Raw genomic sequence first — 23,247 nt, 5'->3', positions numbered from 1 at the left:
ATTCTGAATAGATAAGAGACTGTAGCAGGGAGATTGGCAGAAACCTGGTTGCACCTCTAGTCCCATCCAGGACCCAGAGAGAACAAAGCCAAAGCCAAACCCCAAACCCACAAACAAAGGCTTCCCTCCACACGAGATTTGAAAGTATCTTGTCTCCTGATTGGTCCTCTGGTCAGGTGTTGCAGGTCACTGTTTGTTAACCCTTTACAGGTGAAAGAGACATTAACCCTTAGCTATCTGTTTATGACAAATGTATTTTAAAATATTGCCTATTACTTGGATGATCAGCTTGTTGTTGTTGCTTCTAATGAACAGAAGTTGGATTTAACCTATGACCATATGTGTTGTTTACACTGAAATCCATTCATTCTTAAAATTTGTCCATCAGTCCCTACTAAAGAAGTGCAGTATTTCTAGTTGAAGCACACATGTGGTCACTTCACTAGTCATTAAAATAAGGTCTAGGATTGCCACCTTCCACAAAAAAAAGGGTTTGGATGGACTAGTCATTTTGAATATGCACTTAAAACAATTACCATTCTCTTGTAAGAATACCTGAAACATGAGAATTTAAGTGATTAACCAAAGTTTTTATTAAAAGTTAATGACCAAGGAGATACTTTAAAATTTTCTACTTTTTTTTAAAGTTGCCACTCTGCATGATAGTGTTACAGTGCAATGATTCTTTCATTTACAGCTTTGTTTTTATCTTTATTTGGAAACGAATTCTGCAATTCTTATGCAAGTAATTCACACAGAGTGAAAGTCATCTTTATGCAGAGAGCACTCACCAGTTCTATTCACCACTTATGAGACTGACATGACACACAGTCCCCGTGTGGGCTTTCTGCATATGGTGAATTTCACCCACAAGTAGCCCCAAAGATATCAAATTAATACACTTTTCATCTAAGGGTTGCAGGACTCGGCCCTTATTTTGTAACTGATGAAAAAGATGGTTTTACTCACCTGTGAGAACTGTCTTGAGATTGAAGCATGCAGCAGAACCATGTTAAAAGATTGTTAAATTGAGCTGTGTTAATCCATGTGCATGTAGTTTATAAAATTTCTAGTTAGTGCATAGAAAATGATACTCTGTCCTCATTTGTCAGCATAGCTTTCATAGCAGAGTCAATAGTGAAATCTCATATAACGAAGATTTCATTCTGTTTATGCAATGCATTCCATTTAAGTTTCTTGGTCTACTGGAAGTATTATACAATAATAAATGATTAAAATAAAACTGCACAAGCCAAATGAACAAAATATCTTATTTTGCATTATTATTTATTTTATTTGTATTGCAGTAGCATATAACAGAGACAGTCCCTGCATCAAAGAGCTTAAATCTCTTTGCTCTTTTATTGCATACCTAATTTGCAAAATTCAGGAATTTGTAATTGGTCTTCCCGTTATTATATAGCTTCAGCAGCTCTCCTGCTAGGCTACTGCCTTCTGAGTGTCATTGACTGTATCTTCTATAAGCAGGAGTGCCACACTGCCAACTTGAAAGAAGCACAAGGGCCTGTGATGGGGGTGTTTCCCCCATACAGGTTGCAAAAGGGTTAAGATGGCCCTGAGAGGTCAATTAACCAGCCTTGGTGCACCTGGAAGGTAAACCAGGACTAATTAGAAGTAAAATGCACCAGGGGGAGGGCAGAGTTTGTCTCCATAGAAAGCTGGATGAGCCCAGTTGTGGGGAGGAGACCCAGAGAAGAGAAGGTAGGAAGTGCTATTTCACTGGGAAGCAGCCTGAGAAGAAGGCTGTGAGGGAGAAAGGGGGGGAAAAAAGGATCAGACAGGCTTTTCCAGGGAAAGCTGGAAGTCTTGCTGAGATGGGGCTCTGATGACCTAAAGCCTGCCTGGAACCCTGAGTAATAGGAGGAGCATGCCAGCTCCTCGATCAGGGGATTGATTGAACCAGGGAGGAGGAGGAAGATAAGCAACAGTTGTGCTGAAGGTTTACTTAATATACTTAGGTCACTCCTGCAGCTGGAGTAGACCAAAAGGACAGTAGGGGAAATTGAGGCACAGCTGCTTCAATGAGACATCTAGCTACAAGGGGGGGCATGTTGTGATGATGCCTTTGTCACAGGTGGGGGCTTGTCTGGGATCCACTGAGAACCCCTCTGAAAAAGGAGAAATAACGGAAAAGCTGCAGAATGGAGTACGTAGTCTGGATGTTGGCAGCACAGCAGGTTCAGACCCAGGCTGCCTGCTGCTTTTGCTACAGGCAACCCAGCAGCTGAAGCAGGAGCTTTTCCTGCAATGCCTGGGGAAAATTGATCTGTGGGAGTTGAGTGCCTCCTGGTGAAGGAGACCTCAGCATGCCAGTTTCAGGGTTGTTGAAGCTGGGGTCAGACAATAACCTGGAGGCATTTTATGTATATTTGAATGGATGGCTAGGGTAACAGATGGGCAGAATCATCCTGGGTGTCCCAGGTAGCACGTGTTTCTGTCAGGAGAGGCCCAAGCAGAATATATCCCCTAGTCACATGCCCTAGCTAGAGAAGTCATTTTAGATCAGTTGGAGCTGACACCTGAAGCCTATCAACACCACTGTAGAATGGAACCATTCCCAAACAGAAAACAGCCCAGGGTGATGACTCGGTGACTCTGAGACCTGGCATTGTGCAGGCTATTCACAAAGATGTACTCTGTAGGGGGAATTATGGATCAAATTTTCATAGAACAATTTCTGCAGGTGCTGCTAGTTGGAGCCCAAAGCTGAGTCTGGCCATTTTGGACATTGTCTGCCAGAATGGAAAGAAAAGAGGGCTATTTGGAGACAGACAGAATCATAGAATATTAGTGTTGGAAGGGACCTCAGGAGGTCATCTAGTCCGACCCCCTGCTCAAAGCAGGACCAATCCCCACTAAATCATACCAGCCAGGGCTTTATCAAGCCTGACCTTAAAAACCTCTAAGGAAGGAGATTCATCACCTCCCTAGGTAAACCCATTCCAGTGCTTCACCACCCTCCTTGTGAAAAAGTTTTTCCTAATATCCAGTGTAAACCTCCCCCACTGCAACTTGAGACCATTACTCCTTGTTCTGTCATCTGCCACCACTGAGAACAGCCTAGTTCCTTCCTCTTTGGAACCCCCTTTCAGGTAGTTGAAAGCAGCTGTCAAATCCCCCCCTCATTCTTCTCTTCTGCAGACTAAATAATCCCAGTTCCCTCAGCCTCTCCTCATAAGTCATGTGCTCCAGCCCCCTAATCATTTTTGTTGCCCTCCATTGGACTCTTTCCACATCCTTCTTGTAATGCGGGGCCCAAAACTGGACACATTACTCCAGATGAGGCCTCACCAATGCCAAATAGAGGGGAATGATCACGTCCCTCTGTCTGCTGGCAGTGCTCCTACTTATACACCCTCAAAATGCCGTTAGCCTTTTGGGCAATGTACCAATAGTACCAAGGAAACTGAGTGCTGGGCCAGGGTAAAAACATCACCCCAAGAAGGCAGGAAGAGGTAAGATCCCAGTCTCCAGAGGCTGAGGAATCTCCACTGGGAAGAAGAATCCTGGGCAGTCCTAAATTTTGGGGCTCAGATGAGCCACTGACCTCCAGCCCAGTTGCTCCCTCCGGGGGAAGCATCATGGAAGGTAGCCAGGGAAGCCTCATTTTGTGTTTCAGCTGTGGGCGATTTGTGGTTTGAGAGGCTCCTTAAATCAGAGTTGAACACCACCCTTCATGGGATCCATCAAACTGAGGCAACATCCGAACTGAAGGGCCTGGGGGACTCAGGCTGCAGGCAAACTCTTACCAAGGGAAATAGACTTCCGTCTGGTATTATAGACCGAAACCTCCCGTTCCACATATCTTGTGTACACGGAGCACCCGAGTCTGCCCATCAGATGTGGTGGAGTTAAAGGTACAAGGCCAGTGTGGCTAAGTGAGAGTCAGAGGGTGCCATTGCATGCATCCAACAAAGTGGGTATTCACCCACGAAAGCTCATGCTCCAAAATGTCTGTTAGCCTATTAGGTGCCACAGGATTCTTTGCTGCTTTTACAGATCCAGACTAACACAGCTCTCCCTCTGATACTAGTCAGAGGGTGAAGAGTTTTCTGTGGCCTGTGATCCAGGGCAGAGATTGGCAAGGTTTTCTGGCCTTGATGGGGTAGGGCAAGGGTTGGCAACCTATGGCACGCGAGCCAATTTTTAATGGCACGTGGCTGCCTGCTGGGACTCCACGTGTCATTAAAAATCCCGCCGACGTGGCAAGCCGTGGGGTCCGTGGTCCCGCGCCGGAGTGCTGGCCTAGCGCAGCAAGCCGCCTGCCCCTCCCCCGCCTTCCCCCAGCGCCCTGCTCCCACCCGCGCAGAGCTCTGGGGGGCTGGGGCTGTGCGCTCCCGCGGGGCAGCATTTGGCTCCACGGGGAGGGAAAGATGCTCCCCGCTCACCCGGAGCCCTGCTGCTGCGCGCACAGCGCTCTAAGGGGCGGGGTGGAGCAGGGCTGCGCACAGGGGGGTGGCGGCGGCGGCGGCAGGGCTCCAGATGAGCGAAGAGCCTCATGGTAAGGGGGCCGGCTCTGGGGCTTGGGGGGGGGTAAGGGATGGGGGCAGTCAAGGGACAGGCAGCAGGGTGGGTTGGATGGGGGGTGGTTAGGGGTGGGGGTCTCTGGAGGGGGCAGTCAGGGAGCAGGGGGGGTTGGATGGGGCATATGAGTCCCGGGGTCTATTTGGGGTGTGGATAGGGGTCAGGGCAGTCAGGGGACAGGGAGCAAAGAGGGTCCTGGGGGAGCAGTTAGGGTCAGGGGACAAGGAGCTGGGGATGGGGGTTGGATGAGTCAGGAGTTCTAGGGGGACTGCCAGGAGGTAGGGGTGTGGAGAGAGGTTGGGGCAGGCAGGAAGCAGGTGCGGGGGTTGTATGGGTCCAGAGTTCTGGGGATCCTGTCAGGGGGCGGGGAGCGATTAGATAGGCATGGGAGTCTGGGGGGGGTCCGTCTGGGTGTGGGGGTGTGGATAAGGGTTGGGGCAGTCGGGACGGGTAGGGGGCAGGCTCCTGGGGGGGCAGTCAGGAGGTGAGGGGCAGGGAGGCTTAGATAGGGGGTGGGGTCCCAGGAGGAGGTAGTTAGAACAAGGAGCAGGGGGGGTTGGGGGTGCAGTCACCCAGCCCTCTGCCCTGATTCCCTCCCCCCCAGCTCACCCCCTGACACACACACACACCCAGCCCCAGGCCCCTGCCCTGAGCCTTATACCACCCAGCCCTCTGTTGACTTGACCTCCCCCCATGACCCCAGCCCTGACTGGCACCCCCAGACATACCCAGCCCCCCTACCTTGACACCTGCACCCCCCTCGCATGCCCCCAGCCCTCTGCCCTGACTCTTGCACCCTCACGTCCCCAGCCCCCCCCCACATCCCCTGCACCCTGCACATCCCCACCCCCACCCTGAGCACCAAATGGGAGCCCCTGCACCCTCACTCACATTCCCACCTGCACCCCTCACACCACATGGGAGCTGCCCAGGTAAGTACCCCCACACCCAAACCTTCTGCCCCAACCCTGAGCCCCCTCCATCATTTTAGCTCTTGGCCAGACCCTTCACCCCCAGCCCTGTGCTCGGTCCACTCCCATCCTCAGCTTAGTGCAGAGAAAGGAAGAGAATGGGCCAGAACCAGGGAGAAGGTAGGTACCCACTGTATGTGGGCAGGGCTGGGACTCCAGACCGGCACTGGGCTGAGCGGGTCTGGCAGCCAGGATCCCGGCTGGCAGGAGCCGGAGGATGGAACCCCTGAGCGACAGTGAGCTGAGCTGCTCAGCCCACTGCCAGTCTGGGGTCCCGGCCACCAGCCCCACACAGCCCACTGCTGGTCTGGGGTTCTGGCTGCCAGACCCTTCGGCTGCAGGCCCCACTCAGCCCAGTGCCGGCCTGGGTGAACAGAACCCTACACCAGCAGCGAGCTGAGTGGGTCGGTGGCGTAAGATCAACATTTTAATTTAATTTTAAATGATGCTTCTTAAACATTTTGAAAACCTTTGTTTATTTTACAATACAACACTAGTTTAGTTATATAATATATAGACTTGTAGAGAGAGACCTTCTAAAAACATTAAAATGTATTGCCGGCATGTGAAACCTTAAATTAGAGTGAATAAATGAAGACTCGGCACACCACTTCTGAAAGGTTGCCAACCCGTGGGGTAGGGGATGGTACCTGAGCCAGTAAGGGAGAAACCTACTCAGTTACTGCAGCTACAGTCAGGGGTGCTTAGCCCTTATGGGAACATATAAGAGGATTAGATGGACTTGTTAGATCACTTGGAAACTCGGAGACATCTTCACAGCCTGGAGGAACAACTGGAGGAAGCTAAGCAGGACTTGGCAGAAGTATATGCTTCCTGGAAGAAAATTATAATGCAGGCAGCAAAGTTAGAGGAGAACCTGATCTAGACAAAGGTGAAATTTGGAGAATAAAAAGCAACACTAGCATTTAGGCAGGAACTGGCTACACTTAAGGAGGCAAGAAATTCTGGGAAACAAGGGCCCAAAATATTGTGCGCTGGAGTTATAGTTTCTAAAGTTTTCTGAGGTCATCCATTGGCCACAATGTAAAATTCTGTGATCTGGATTTGGTCCATCCCTCTTCTAGTTTTATTCATGAAGAAATACAAGTAAATGCCTGATGGCCCAACACAGTGTTTTAAAAAATATGGTAATCTTAAAGTCTCAGTCAGTGAGTCTTAGTGAATCTCTTATGTATGGTAAGCACTGGAGATACAGTCACAATTGCCTGTTGTGGTGGTGATGATGGTACTAGATTGCATTGTCTGTTTGATTTAGTGCATTTGACTTCTATGTTTTCAAACAATGACCTTAAAGAAATATTATACCCCAGAGTAACTTTGAAATTGTTTGTTTAAATTAACTTTCATTTGGATTTATGCTCAATGAAATCTTCAGAGATTCAGACGGCTCCTCTGTAATGAAATACTGTATCTTTGAACCAATGAACAGTGTAGCCAAACTGTAAGGATTCCTCTCTAAATGAGTGGGCTTCTATAATGTTACACTTGGGTGGCACAAGCAGAATGCTAGATGATTAGTTTATGGTCTAGATCATTGTATTTTTATTACACTCATAAAAACTGTGTTTCTCCTCATTTTCGTAATGGCTTCAATGAGCTTCTATACCTTCTAAAGGCACATTAAATGGTTATGTGATGAAAGTACTGATTTAGTGAGGATCGTTTTAAAGCCTGTATATCTTAAAGTAAGAATTCTTATCTTAGTCTGATTTTGAACTGAAGAAGTCTGAAGGTATGTGGACCTGGGTGAAAATGGCATTATCTTCCCTAATATACATAGGTGGCCAGTTATAGGATAAAACCAATAAAAATCCACCAAAGAAATAGAATTTATTAAAATTATTCTCTACCAATTTAACCCAAGTTTACCATTTTTGCAGTGCTGAGAATTGGTGGCAGAAGGGACTGGTGGATTCTAAAGATCTTGTTAGGAATCTTGGTTCATTCAGAGATGACCAGTCTTTTTTGGGGGGGGGTGGCCGGAGAAGAGGGGAAAATGTATTTACTCCAAGAAAAAAATAGCCATAATTTGCCTATCTGTGCCCCCCCCCCATCAAAATCACAAAAAAAGCCCCAAACTTTAGAAACCCATAATATATTTCCTAAGTTTTGGTATAAAAGGATGCTTTAAGGATGTTAACTATTGTATTGCATAAGGAAACAAATTTATTTTTAAGGAAAATATTTTTGTCCATGTGCAAGATAGATTTAAAAGAGGAGACTTAATACTATTAAATAGAAAACCTTTTTATTTGACTTTATAATACGCTTTTAAAAAATTTAATTGAATGTGTCATTTTTGTGCAGTTTTGATAAAGGCCCTTTGTATTTATAAATTTACATCTCAATATAATTGCTTACAAATATTTCTGTGAAATAAACTTAACCCTTCACAAAAAGATCAGTTTTCTTTTCACTCAGTAATTTAATATGCTAATAAAAAGACAATGAAAGTTGTATGCAAGTATAACATCAACGTACACCATAATAGTAATGTTTTTTCATGATTATGCTGCTCAATATTAATTCATAGCAGTGTTTTTGTTCACTCATGAGCTGTGTTTCGAACGCAGATATGCCAGACGATCTTTGTTTGTTTTCTTGTTTGTGTGAAAACATCCACAAACTCTTTAGTTGAAGAGCCTTGGATTCCTATTTTCCGCTCTGTAGCTATTTTAAATTATTAAACAGTCATGCTGTTAGCTGGTTCGTTGTTCTCTTGTATTCCTGCTGTCTTGTTTGGGGAGTGGATAGGCTGGAGGATGGGTTGCACTGTTTCATTTTATATCCTACATAAAATTTAAATTAAAAATGTACACGTCTGCAAACGTATTTTAACATAATGTTTTTGAAAGGAACATTTATCCACCTGAAATAGTTCTCAAGGAAAGTTTTTTGTTGCCCCTAAGATTGGTTGGATGCAACTTTTATGACTATTTCATTAAGGTACTTGTTCAGCAGCTTTTTGTACATAACAAACAGCAAAAAGAAACAAATCTCAGCATAAGAACAGATTTCAGTGTGTTACCTTAGCAAGTCAATATATTGTTAATTACATGTGTCCATGCTGTTTTAGTGTAAAACATCAGACACTAAACAGTTGTGGGTTTTTTTAAAGCATTTCCTTTATGGATCTGAAAGTGTGAAAGAAAAATAGCTGAAAACAGTCCTAGGGATGGGAAGCTTGTGGGGTTTCCTTTTTTGTTGTTTGTTTAAGGGCATGGATTGAATTAACTGGAAATTCTTTAATATTTCAGGGAAAGATGCAAAATATGGTGCCAGTTTATTCAGGGATTTGAAAGCAGCTGCAGAGTAAACGTGTCTAATGAAAATGAAATAAATTTCCTGTGAATGGAATAAATTTTGATTGTGTGTCTGAGTGCAGTAATTATACATGTCACGCAATAATTAGGCAGTCACAGTGTGGCCATGATGTCTGTCTTTGTCTGCAGATGGTCTGGGAGAACGGCTGTGTGGTTATTGTCATGCTGACACCCCTTACTGAAAATGGAGTCAAGCAGTGCTACCACTATTGGCCAGATGAAGGGTCAAACCTCTACCACATCTATGAGGTACTTAAACAAAATATCTGGTTGTAAACTTGACAGTAAGTGTGTGGATTGATTTCATACAGAGCAAAATATTGTTTAATCTGATCTGACCTGTAAATTGAGTTGAGGTTTCCCATATTATGCTAGTGTAGTGGTACTTCTGAGTTGTTTTATGTTCACATAAAAAACTATATGCATATCTTGATAACAGTATAGTTTTACATAGAAGAAAATGTAGTAAATGATGGGTCAAATATACTGATAGGATAAAGGATGGAGAATCTCCTGCTCATTGATTTGTGATTAGTATGTGAAAGTATGTAATAACTGACTATTTATATTTTAAAGGAAAATAGTATGTTTATAAATAATGAATTGTGCCTAAGGAGAGCTATATATGGGTTTATAGAGAGAGCCTGTATATGTGTGTGTGTGTATATATGTATATGTATATATGTATATGTATATATATGTATATAATATTTTCTTCTGTAATTAAGGCTATTTACTTTTTAGCTTCAGCCTCAGTTGTGTGAAAAAATATTTACATTCTTTCTGCTTGATATATTTGGCCCAGTATATCAATCATATCACATTGTTGCTATATACCATGACTTTTGGGTGTCCATTATTTTTCCTAGTCTTCTGGTTTAGTGAATGAAGACAATAATACTATAATGGGCACAGTGTAAAGAATAAATGATTTGGAGGAATAATAGTTGAATCCCAGAGTTGTGAATTTTTTCCCCAAAAACATTACATTGTAAAAATGATCCCGCTCTTCATATTATGTGTAGGCTTCTGCAGAACAGCATAAATTGGCTGGAAGTTCTCAAGTGAAAAAGACTCATTTATTTATTTTTTAAAGAGAACTACTCAAATTATCCTAGACAATTTTCTGGAGGGCAATACATTGTGGGTGTCTCCAAGTGAAGAATGAAAGGATGGATCTAAGGCATATTATCAAGCAGAGTCTTTCCTATATATATATATATATATAATCTGACCCATCATAATCAGTCAAAAATCTCAATTTTGAGATTTTTTGACTTGTGAGAAAACTATCTAGAAATGTTAAACATAATTTAATGAAACAAAAAATTACTCCCCAACCCTGTAGCAAGAACAGCTACAATAGCTACTAAATAACAAACTGTTTCCATGGTATTGCCAATTCATAACTAAATCTTATGCTTGTTGTTATCATTCAAAAGGATTCCATGTTCTTTGAAAGACCAACTTTCAACTTGAATTATTGATTGCTATTTTTTTCCTTTCTACGTAATGTAGGTAAATCTGGTTTCTGAGCACATCTGGTGTGAGGATTTCCTAGTGAGGAGCTTCTACTTGAAAAACCTACAGACCAATGAGACTCGAACTGTAACACAATTCCATTTCCTTAGCTGGCATGATCAGAAAGTTCCTGCTTCCACAAGGTCACTTCTGGATTTTCGCAGGTACAACACAAAGCATAACAATCTATTTAATACAAATTTGGGGATCTGTTTGTATAGGAAACACTTTCTGTTATCTTCTACATCCATACTGGAGAGAAGTCCCTCAATTAATAACTCTATACCAAGTTTTTGAAGCAAGAGCAATATGTTTATGTACAAATGTAGGCTCTCATTCTGCAATATGTATGCATAAACAGTGATTTTATTTTTATTTATTTATTTATTTATTGGTAACAGGATAGAGGGAGAAGGGAGGCTGAGGTAATTTTCCATATTAACTGTTCCCTGGCTCTAAAGACTCACTCACTTATCCAAAGAATGAATGCATTTGTTTCCTCTACATTTTTTCCTGTGGCTTTGCGTTTCTCTATTTCACAACTATTTACCTGGGTTTGCATCTTCAAGACCTTTTGTGTGGCTACCCTCTGACCCTTGCTGCAGGAATCTCACAAATGAATCACTGTGCAGTGTGTACATGCTAAACTACCTTTGAGTTATAGGCCAGTGAAGACAAGCCAGTGGGAGTTGCATGCCTTTAAGGACCACCAGGTCAGGCCCTTAGAGTTTATTTGGTTGAAAGAGTGTAGAAGTCTGGGGAGGGAAAGGCAAATTCTGACAAAGTATGATCTCTCAAGAATTTTAAAGGAGGTTGATATTGCCTTAAAATAAAGCGTCATACTAATATACAAAGACAAAATTTTAAACTTTTTCATCTTTCTAATTAAGTAGTGGATCCTTTGAATATTTACTGTTAATCTAATTTTCAAAATTAAAGGCAGGAATCCCAAAGATTGATGTGAAATAATCTCATTCTGCTTGCAACCATGCTTAATGTGTCCAGTGTAGATGTTAATTTGTACTAGATACTCCACAGTGATAAATTTGTGGCCAGTAAAAAGAGTCTCTGAAAAGTTTGAGCAATCAGTTCAAAATCCTGCAAGTTGCCAAATACAAGCGTATAGTTTTCTCTTTACTGTAATATTAATCTACAGACTGCTAAGGTAATTTAAAGGTCTCAGTTAAATGCTCAAAAGCAAGGAATTTTAAGGCCAATTTCTTCCCTCCAATAAATGAAGACACTGGAAGCTATGCATGTGCATCTGAGGGAAGAAACTGGCCCTAAATCCAACTGAAGTTGGTGGGAGTTTGCATAATTGTCTGCTGGCAAAATGTTACCCTTGAAATTAAGGGAAAAACTCCGTCCTTGAGCCATCACTGTGCTCTTATACGTTTATATACAGTGGGTTACCTTACGTATTTTGGGTTTGATACTTTGATTTCAGCAGGAGCTGTATCTATGTGCATTTTGGCAGGGCAATGCTCTATATATGCTACAGTGTCTTCATGCAAAACTATAGGAGATGGGAATAACAGGGAGCACTAGCATAAGAATGGATTTGGAGCCGTAATTGAATTTTCCAAGGATTTTGCTCTGGCTTCTAGTCCAAACTCTTAATATTACTGTAATGTGGTTTTTATAGCTTGATTTCCTTCTTTTTAATGGAACTGTGGAATAGAATAATGTGTATAGTGAACTATCCTGTAGTGGAAGTCCTGAATTGGTTCCATGCTTTGCAATATGCAAACTGCAATTCTGAATTTCCACTTTAACAATTTAATAAAATCAGTTCTATCATGGTATAAAAGTCCACAACACTGTTCAAACACAAAGTTTGCTGTGGATTACCATGAAAACATTAATGGATCCATACGGCCTGGTTGTCTAATGTTCTGAGCACCTTCATTTCTCATTTACTTCAGTAGGAATAGAAGTTACTCAGTTCAGGCCTATAGTGAGACACGATCCCTCTCTCAAAAAGTGCGCAGTCTTATAATTAAGTTGTGCGGGAGATGAATAACAACACTATGAAATAGTCTCACTGTATTTTAAAAGAAATTAAAACTGGAAGAGGAAGGTAGTTCATTTGGCATGCTTCCTGCTTGAGGTAGATGTCAGAATGAACATGTAAAGATTTAACTGAGTTTCAGTGTTCATTTAATATGTATTCACAGCCTACCATAACCATTCCTTGAGTGTAGATTTTGTATTATAGATCTGTAATATTGAATGCATAGTAAAATTCCTCTGAAAAGTAATCTTTGCATGCACAATAGCTGCTTTTTATGACTCTCTGTTTCTTGGCCATCTTACGTTGTTTTTTTTAATGACGAAAGGTAATGCACTATTGCTGAGATAATTTATTTTAGAATTGGTTTTTAGAATAAATGTTTTACACTCAAAACCTGCTATTTAAAGTTTCACCTGTGGTGAGTTATCACAACTGAGTTATAAAGCCCTCAAAATGGGTGTCAGACAGAATATCGACGACCTCTTATTTAAAGTGGTGCTAGCAAGTGCTACTCTCATCCCTTTAATATTCATGATTTTATGTGCATTGAATGTGTTTGTGTATCTATATGGAGATGTGTGTATATTTATATATTCACATACATATATGAAGTTAAGCATATACATAACCAACCCTCTATTTTTATAATTCATCACCAAGAAAAATTGGATTCCCCAAATTACCTTGCCCAGAGTCTATGGAAATATGGATTCTATAACTATTATTGAAGTAAATTTTGTAAGTCTCTTTGGAAACTGAAACTTTATATTTCTCTTCCTATTGTGTATCAGTGTTTTAGATGATGTTGCATGTAGCAGATGAATCCAACCTAGAGGAAAAAAAACTATCATATTTTAATATAGTTCTTTTAGATATAAATTGCTGAAACAAGATTATTTTATATATTAAGAAGTCCATACAAAATGCAGTGTTTAAAAGGTGAGGCTGCGACAGAAACCATTGGTCAATTTTAATGCTTCTGGAGTCCTAATTTCATTTTGAAGAATAGACCAATCATTATAACTCTGGTCTAGCTTGTTAGTCATGCACTGATATGTGGTAATTAAATATTTCTTGAGCCCAGAGGGAGAACATTTACACTTTAAAGAGAGACTGCTAAGCTAAAAGATAATTAGTATCACATGTGAGGGCTTTGCTTAAAATATATATTTTATGCTATCACTTCTTCTTGCTGTGTGCAATGGCATTTACTAACACTGCTCACTTTAAAAATGGACAAATTCTTATTTTGCCAGCTAATTAGCGGTTGCCAGTGTCATTTTTGTGATGTTGCAGCTAGTAATATGAGCCCAGTTGCATAGTCACAAAAGTGATCATTGGAAACTGTGACTCTGCTGCAGGGACAATGTGGGAAACCCCTTTTCTGAGCCTCTAACGACCTCTGACCTTTGCTTGCTGATGGTTTGCATGATGATTTCTTTTTCACTCAATGAGCCAAGGGTTGGTTTGTATTACTAATCATTCTTTTCTAAGTTAATTCTTCCTGTATATTTTATATATATATATTTTTTTTTTCTTAAGCATTCAAGACCTTTGCTTACTGATGAATTTTCGATCCATTCTGCTTAGAAATGGGATACTGGTGCATTTCTTAACAATTTTAAGAAAACTGTAGACTAAGCTAGGAATCAGCAGGACTGAACCCCTTTTGTTTGAATGTGTTTTCTGAAATGTGTGATGATAAAAATGTTTGAAATTTTATCAGTAAAAATGATAAACATAAGTTGTATTCTTCCCAACATGTGTCGAGTATACTTTCCTCTGTAATTAATCACAACATGCTTAATATCCTGGAAATGTTACCATGCAATAAAGAAAGGAACCACACAAATGCAAAAGAAATCACAAACACAGCTTGTTAGCGTTAAATGGAGAAAGTTACTCTGTCAAGGGGGGTGTGGGTGTGGAGGAGGGTAGAGAATGACCAGCTGCATATTGGACATATCATTGTATTGAGTTACATAATAGACATTTGAAATCTAATTTACCCTGTAATACAGAAATAATTAAATATCCAGTTTAATTTTGTGTTCCTGGAGTTGATTCCCAAATACGAAATTTCTCTGATGGTTATAAGCCTCCTGTATAAGTGACATTGAGAAATAATTAAAAGATGTATTTGTACAGAAAAATCTAACTCTTCAATTAGAAAAATCTTTTAAAACTGAGGGGTAGTGATTGTTCAGGTTTTGTATGGTAATAAATTACCTTGTTGTCAGTACCTGTAAAAATACTCTAGTGAAAGTAGATAGAGAGCATACTTAATTTCCGCTGTCGGGTTCTCTTTAGTGGTTTTACACGATTTCAGAAAAGGTGACTTATTCTAGCATTTTATCAGAACTTGTGTACTTATAGAAAGAATATGGCTAAAATCCCTATGTTGAGTTGTGAGAGGTTGTGTGATTTACAAAAATAAGCCCACGCCTGGGAATGGAGAAATCCTGAGTTCTAGTCCCAGCTCTACTAATTATTTGCTCTGAAGCCTTGAGTATATAGTTCACCTCTCTGCCTCAGTTTGCCTCCCACTAAAATGGGGATTAATCATACTTATCAACCACGTGTGTTTTGTGAAGATTCATTTGTTAATATTTATATCTTCAGAGTGCTGTCACAAGTGTCATGTGCTTTACAAGAATGAAGTATCATTATTACTATGTATGGTATCTGGTTAGACTTTTATATGACAAAAGGCCAGTTGTGAAACCAGAGTTATTTGGAACATCACTGTAACCTTGGTAACCTGTTTAGGTCAAGTTATGGGCATCTGAAAGACTGCCTTTCAAACATAGATCCTCAAGTATCTTTAGGCTATGCTGTAAACCATTTTTAAAGAGATATGAATGTTTACCCAGCACAGATGTTACAGAATATAGATGAATAGACAGGAACTAAATGATTCAAGTGATTAGTGATGCTTTAAAATTTCTAATACTCATAGTTGCCAGATTCCAGCAGCACACTTTATCACATTTCTTAGCAGTTAAGATGCTGTTAAATACTTACTCTTAACAGTTAGCACCTTGGTGCATCTAGACCTCCTTTGGAAGCTGTCTTATAAAATAGTTTTATAGCAGACCTTATAGTAAGATCAAATGTCTAATCAAGGAGAAGGAAGGGTTCTGATTTCTTAGAGTGCTTTCCCATTTTATCCTTTGTTCTGTTTGTGTTTTTAATGTATGCATAGACACTTTACGTTTTTAGATGAGTCATGTGTTTCACATGTAAAATCTAGAGCAGTAACGCTTTTAAAAAAAACACACCTATTTAAATAGATTTTAGTTCTTTAGTGTCATGTATTCAAAACCCCATACTGAGTATCTTGGTTTGCTTCAACATTTTTAAATGTCTGCATTGATATGAGAATAGGTATTAGTCCCAATACATTAATACAACAGCATATCAGTTTAGTAGCCATTTTTGGGGCTTCAGATATATATTTTTCATATATTTCAGAAATCTAGACAATAAAACTACTTATAAATTTTATGTGTGTAAAACTCTTCTATTGGGACCATAGCCACGTAGCTCCCTGGTATTTTAATCATCCCTACCGTAAATAATTAGATGTCTGAAAGAAGTTCTTTAGAGTAGTTACTCTTTGCTTTTTTGGAGATAATGTCTGTTTTGTACAAGACCACATTATTCTGACTGTAATACCTGCTTTCAATTTTGGCTTCACACAATGCACTTAAAAATTTCTGTGAAAAAGTTCATGAACTCAAGGTTCACTTTGAAAATCAAAACATCTTATGATATAGAACCTGAGATTCTGCCTAACCTGATAAGAGTTTGGGAAGAGTGTCTTTATTTGTTGGCTAACCAGCAAATATGAGAATCATGAAACAGTGTTTGAAATTTAAATACATTTGTTGTAACAGGAAAATAGAAACACACTTGAAGCAGAACTATGTAGGTAACTTAGTTATTTGTTATAACATGAGCTAATTAAACTGCATGTTTCTTTAAGAATAGGGTTGATTGTTTGCTTTTTCTTACCATTTATGCTTTTGACAGTTGGCTTAGGAAATTGTACATAATATATTTATTAATTTGTCTGTTTTATTGCAGAAAAGTAAACAAGTGCTACAGGGGTCGTTCTTGTCCAGTAATTGTTCACTGCAGGCAAGTACAATTATTAAAATAGCTTTAGAGAAGTTTTTGTGCTGTAAGAAATTAACATACATAAAACCAAATGGGCACATTAAAGGTTTAGATATATGACTACACAAATAAGATGATACCTTATGAACCAGGTCAAAGTATTTATTTAGTTTAGTTCTTATGCTAGTAAAGCAGATAATCTGATTTCATATAAATCTGCCCTTTAACATGATCTTAGATGTTAATTCACAAGTTACATCTGATTTCTGTATTTAAAAATCTTATTTACAGCTTTTTATTTCAGAAATATGCTTCAAAGTTATTGCAATGCTGCATATTCCCAATTTAGACTGTGTTCTGCATTGTTAATATTTAGATAAATGTTTTTATTTTTGTTTTTTAATAATCCTGATGAGAGGAAAATGGGATGGGGAAAATTGCCTGCTTGTTGGATAGTAAGCTTAAACCTTCTAAACATAAATTCTCTTTAGGCCTGCCAGTGTGGTGAATGTAAATGAGAGCAGTTTGATAGCTCACTACGAAACTTAAAGTAATAATGTAAATATTAGGTTTTGTAGTTGTAGGGACCATGATACACAGTGAATGCCATGGTCTCATTCTTTAGCTACTTCCTTACTATCTAAGATGCTTTTCTGGACAGGAAGATCAGGGGAAAGATCATAACATTGGAAGGAAACACCGCATATAGCTTATTATGTGCTCCTCCATGTTAGTGGGGGAGAGGGACAGCATATTTTGCATGTGTCACAAGCCTGCTGAGATCATTATGGAGGGACAAGATCATATAGCACATTGTGTAGTGATACTCTCCAAGAAGATTCACAATATGGAGGGGAGCCTGTGTGTCACTAAGGAGGTCCAGGAAGGAAGGAATATAATGTAGAAAGCTCTGTTCTTTAAAATGTTTGCAGGCTTTCTCTTAATCTAACAGATGAATATGTCTCTAACATTCAGCCTAGCAGTCCTTGTTTTATTAGGTCTGGCCACTACATTGTCACTCACTATTTGGATGAATTAATAAGACTCTGTTTCTTTGTTTCCTTCACAATCAGGAATCAGGCGTGAGGTAAAGAGAGAGAGCTTAGTAGCACCGGCTGCCTCTCTGCAAAAATTGTTCTAGTAAATGATACGGATCAAACATGTAGTTTCATAGCCTATGTGTAAATGGAACTTATAAAGTGCATTACAGTGTTGAATTTTTTCTCCTTAGTAATACTGTAGACAGAGCAACCTATGACTAAAAATAATTTAGTTGATTAAAAAAAATGACTAATCAATTGGTCCCACATGCCCATTTTTAGAAATATTGGGGAGGGAAGTGAAAAAAGTCTATTACTTAAAGTCTTAATTATGTTTACTAACAGCAAACATAAAAGAACATCACGCTGCCAATTACAAGCTGCTCCTTGACAGGAACACAAGCTGCATTCAGATTAGGGAGCTTTGCCTTCTCACAAGGCTTGATCACACATCTCCAAGGGAGGATTGGAAGTACCCTAAGGTTAAAGATGATTTTTTTAGAAATCACATGATAATATTTTTCCCACTCATTGCAACTGAGGCAGAATTGAACAAGGAGGATGGGAGAAGAAATCAATAGACACATTTTTCAAGTCCAGATGTCTAGCATCTTATTCTTGGTGAAGAAAGAATTTGATCCTTAAGTAATAAAATATTCTAAATTCTTGGATGGGAGTCAAGGAGAGTGGAATGTAACTGAAAGGGAAATGCACGACTCTGGGCATATGCAGACTAACCTAGCTGCTCAAGTACAAATAGAGTTAACAATCATTTTTGGAGGATTCTAGATGCTATTCTGTTTCCCAGCTTACCTGTGACTCTCCTGTTATATGTTTCTTGATCTTGGATACAAGATTCCATACGATTGTTATGTGAACACTTTGTGCATAGAAATGGCTTCCTGTTCTAGGATTACTGACCCTTTCACTGTTGTTCAATTATTTTTTTAAATAAACACATCTTTTGCTCTATTAAACAAAATCCTGCTATCCATGTAGAACAATACTTAATCCCACATGAACAGCTTGTGTTAATTAAAGCCATTGCAAGCTTTCTCTCCCTCGCCTCTTACACTTGTTTCCCTCACCATTTACCCTCTCTTCCCCTTGTATGACACAGTATAAAAATAATGATAGCTACCTTTCTCTTTCTCGAGTCTAGATATTCATTGATGGGTTTTTCTTTCTCCCTTTCTGTTGGCAGTGATGGTGCAGGAAGAAGTGGAACCTACATTCTAATTGACATGGTTCTCAATAAAATGGCCAAAGGTGAGAATCAAAAAGCTTGTGGCTTCCTCAGTGCTGAAAGATGTGGCAGTGTTACCATAGTAACACACAGAGAAGTATTCACAGAAGGCCCAAGAATAAATTAGAGGCAAATTGTATGCTTTACTGAATGATCTTAAGTTTATTTTCAGTGCTCATAGTGATTTAAAAAAAAAAGCTGTTCATGAATGGAACCGACACATGTATGCTATTGGAAGAGGGAGAATTTGTATCTTTAATTTTATTATTTTAAATATTTATTACAGCTTAAAAAAAAAAGCTTGAATTATATGATAAATATTTTGTGTTGTCTCATCAACACATTGATTCCTTTCAGTGGGTTGTGCAAGCACTTCTCACCTACACAGCAGTAGTTTAAACACAATTGCCTGCCTTTTGAGACAGAGTATTTCAGTGGATATGGCAATGGAATGGAATGGGAGTTGGCTGACCGGCATTCTAGTCTCAGCTCTGCGATTCTGTTTGTCAGATTTTGGACAGGTCGCTTAACTTCCCTGTGCCTCCATTTTGCCCATCTGTGAAATGCACCTTTCTATAAAGGGTTTTAGCTGCACAGCTGAAAATCATAAGTAATCAACATTATTATATAATAATCTTTTTTTTTAAGTCTGTGGATGCCCCTAGGGAAGGATCCAGTACTCTTTCTTTTTATTCCCCCAATAAATATTTGATTATGGGAAATGCTGGGGTACATGGAGTCAGTCAGTCAGTCATTATCTGAGAAATAGACAGTAAAATAAAGTAAATAACCCACTGTGTTAAAAGTGTAATACTTAGGAGTTTCAAAAGTGCTCATCATTAGTCATTTACCTCAGTGGGCGCAGAGGCAAGCCAATGCTGAACACTTTTAAAGCCCTACCCTATTTTATAAGGACTTGGTCAATCAACATTTTACTACTTTGTTGTGCCCCTTTCACCTCATTTCTGTCTGTTTTACAGTCTCACAGCGTAAGGTTTTTAGGGGTAGAGAATGTGTCTTCCTTTGTGTTTTGTACAGCACCTAGCACTTTCAGAAATAAATAAATAAATAGCAGTCTATTGCCTTCTCATCACTGTCTTTTTACATCCCTTTTTTGAAGCTAGTTCTGTGGCCAGTCACAATCTTGCCCTCTGTGTATGTGAGTTTTCATTTTACAAGAAAACGATAATGCAGATTACCTGACATAAACATGTAGAAATAATATTTACCATTTTGTCTTCTAATCACTATACCAACAGTATTTAATTCAATGAACTGTTTAATCTTAGTCAGCTTCCTATACATAGTTTAAAAATAAAATCCATGTTTTGCAATCTTTCTGTTGCTTCTGAAATTGTCATGTCCCAGAAATAATGACATTCCGTTCCTTCAGATACAGGAGTTTGACAATTCTTCTTCCCTGTTTTTGACTGTTAACATGTCTCATCAAACACACACACAAAGGGCTATGTTTTGTGCCCTTGAGCATCATGTGAAACTTGCTATTGATGTGAAAAGAAGTTGTGTGCCTGCCTTATGCGAAGTCCCAGACTGAAAATTTTCCAGCAAAATGAGATGATTTTTTCCAGTCTCATTGGAAAGTGTGTTTTGTGAAAGAATATATAGGAATTTCAGCTACTTGGTACATTTATATTTCAAGTGGCAACTTCATCTCTCCAAATAATAGCTGTGATAGATGATAAAACTGATGTACACCTCTGTTAAATATTTGTTATACTCATTTCAGCCATCAGCCAGGAGAGGATGTGTTTGAAAACTAGATTTAAAATATATGAAATTTGCTTGCATAGAGAAATAAATAAGAAATATTTTCTAACTTCAGGCTTTCAGCCACTTAAGGGAGGGGTTGACTTTGTTGTAAGAGCACTAAAGAATGTCATTTATTGACTCCATTGTGCCATGTAATGTCAAATTCCATTTTAAGTGTGGGCTTAGTGTTGCACAATACAAGACAAGTCATGTGAAACTGACCAAAGAAAGGAGTCACAGGGCTTTTTAGATTGGTCACCCCCATTTTGTTCTTGACCTGCTCCCCTCTGCCAATGGGGATGTGCAATTTGAAATCCTCTGACCTGGTGCTTTGGCTGTAGTTTAAATGAAAGATCAAAGGGCAAAGCGGGCATCTCAACCCTGCTGAGGTGGGCCTTTCCCAGGCTGTCACACTGTGAGGCAGCCAAAGGTTTTGTTCTGACAGGAATCTAGGCCCAGTCTGTGAGGCCTAGGCCTTCTTTGTCTGGCCTGAGAAGTTTGAGGCCCAGGTTGAGGATCCAATGTTCATCAAATGATCAAAGGCCTGAAGCCCTGGACATGAAATCTTTCTTTCCATTTCCTTTTCTTAAAGAATGAATTGCACGAGTACCAAAGAATGCCATTTCCAAAGCTTTTATGTGGAGTGCTAGCACTAACTTTAGAGTCCTTCAGTTCTAAACAGAAAAATGTAAGTGCACTTTCAATCTGGGCCCAGCTGCAAGGCCAGCATCTACTAACATTTCTTTCAAAAAGGCTTTTAAGGATTAAGGCTTCAGTCTTTCAAAAAAAAAAAAAAAGACTTAAGAATAAACTTAGAATAATTTGAGTTCTTGTTCCACTGTCTGGTTTATTAGAAAGTAGACAATAATGCGTTTTTAAATCAATGTAAATAGAGGATTATTTAGTTTTAGCAGTGGGAAAGTAGAAAACAATCAATAAAATGCTTTAGCTCTTTAGTGGGATTTTTAATAGGGCAGATTTAGAAAAGAGTGCTTCTTTTTCATGTAATTTACTTTTCTACATTTGAAATTGTTACTTTTAGACGTTTAACTGTAAATGCTTTTGGTGTTTAAAATGTGTGCTCCTAATCACATAGTAAATTAATGCTAATACATCTGTTAAAATGTTATAAATTCAGATCTACTGCTACTACAGCTGGTCAGAGTTGCACTAAACTATACTGTTTTATACACTTAAAGCAAACAGTTATTTAAATTATTCAGATTTGTGGCAGCAGAAATCAATTGGCAAGGATTTTGTATTCCCTGATAAGTGATACAACTTCACAAACAGTGATACAACATTTGTCAAGTCAACCTCAATACCCCCACACACCCAAAAAACCCCAGCACTATCCTACTGCACTTCAGTTGTGGCTGCATGGGAACACTGAAGCTAACACTGATCATAGAAATGGTACTGCCAGAATACTTTCCTTGTAAATGTTAAGGATTTCCTCCTGCATTTTGTGTTTGAGTAGAGGGCAGGGCATATGAAAAGATCTCATGATGCTGGGGGAAGTACTGTGCTGAGTAAACACATTCCAGTCCCCTGGTTGCCATTGTTATTCAAACAACTTCAGCATGCATTTTTGGAGCCCCTTTGACTTTGCATATCATCATGAAGGATTTCCTGTTGGGCTGTCTGTAATGAATTATGGTATACTCTTTATTATAAATATCGTGACTGTATCTGTGCATTGTAAGATCCATTAGTTTAAAAGTGCCATGTTAAATAATCTAAGTGTATAAAATTGGAATAGCTAAGACAGATGACAATGATATTCATTTTGTAACAAATTTTCAACACGAGCAGTCTCTTCAATTTCAATTTTATGCTCTGCAGTCACAAATCAATTGTATCTAAATGTCCAAATTATTCCTCTAGCATGGGGTCAGTGAAAAGTTTTACAGTTAAGTTTATTCTTATATTTAACAGTTCCACTAGCCTCAGTGCTATGCTTTGCCATCTGGGTACTTTTGCTACAGGTATTGGTTATATTATTCCTTTATGCAGAGCAGCGTCCTAACAAGGGTCTAAACCTGCTACTATTGAAATCAGTAGCAACATTCCCATTGGCTTAAGTGGTGCCTCATGTCTAGCCTTACTGAAGGCACTGGGGCTTGACACCTCTAAATGATGATATTCTATTTATATTCCATTTCAATGAACAATGGAATTTTAAGGGTGTTACAGAAGAGTGTCCGGGGAATACCACCTTTTCAGTTCCCAGAAGCACATTTTAGTCCAAGCTTTGGTCCTGTGTGAAAAGTTTAGAGGTTTCCTTTGAAATCAGTGTGCACTTTCAGTGTTTGAATGAGAGAAGAAAATGACAGTTCATGGTCTTTTGATGGTTAGACAATGCTTCTGTGGTGCATTTCAGCAGCAGTTTCCTGTTTATGAATTTTTAACATTCTTCATTCATATGTTCACACTAAGACATTTAGCAAGATTTTTTTAGCTTTTTTTCACGGGGCTGGAGAAGCTGGTTTGGATAAAATAATCCATTTGAACATTCCCCCAAAGCCACACCAAACCTGAACTGCTTGGGCTTTTTCTTTTCTGAAACTCAGAAGAACTTTAGCATTCTTCCCTTCCTCATCTTTCTTTTCTGCCTTTCTTCATTCTGGTAGTGACCAGAAGTACAGAAATACTGCAAGAGACTATTATTGGA

At 39.4% G+C, this 23,247-nt stretch overlaps 1 protein-coding gene across 2 annotated transcripts in view; it reads left to right on the top strand.

Moving 5' to 3' along the window:
- PTPRN2 (protein tyrosine phosphatase receptor type N2) overlaps window positions 1-23,247 on the top strand; it is a 1,065,122-nt gene that overhangs the window by 1,017,257 nt on the left and 24,618 nt on the right. For both annotated transcript variants that reach the window (XM_030550108.1, XM_030550107.1), the window contains 4 exons: window positions 8,990-9,109; window positions 10,379-10,545; window positions 16,485-16,538; window positions 18,762-18,826. In XM_030550108.1, the coding sequence (XP_030405968.1) occupies window positions 8,990-9,109; window positions 10,379-10,545; window positions 16,485-16,538; window positions 18,762-18,826 (406 nt within the window). The remainder of the gene's footprint in view (window positions 1-8,989; window positions 9,110-10,378; window positions 10,546-16,484; window positions 16,539-18,761; window positions 18,827-23,247) is intronic.

Source organism: Gopherus evgoodei, chromosome 2 (assembly GCF_007399415.2).
Source record: "Gopherus evgoodei ecotype Sinaloan lineage chromosome 2, rGopEvg1_v1.p, whole genome shotgun sequence".
NCBI lineage: Eukaryota > Metazoa > Chordata > Testudines > Testudinidae > Gopherus > Gopherus evgoodei.
Note: the sequence above shows the minus strand (reverse complement) of the source record. Positions and strands in the feature narration are given on the sequence as shown.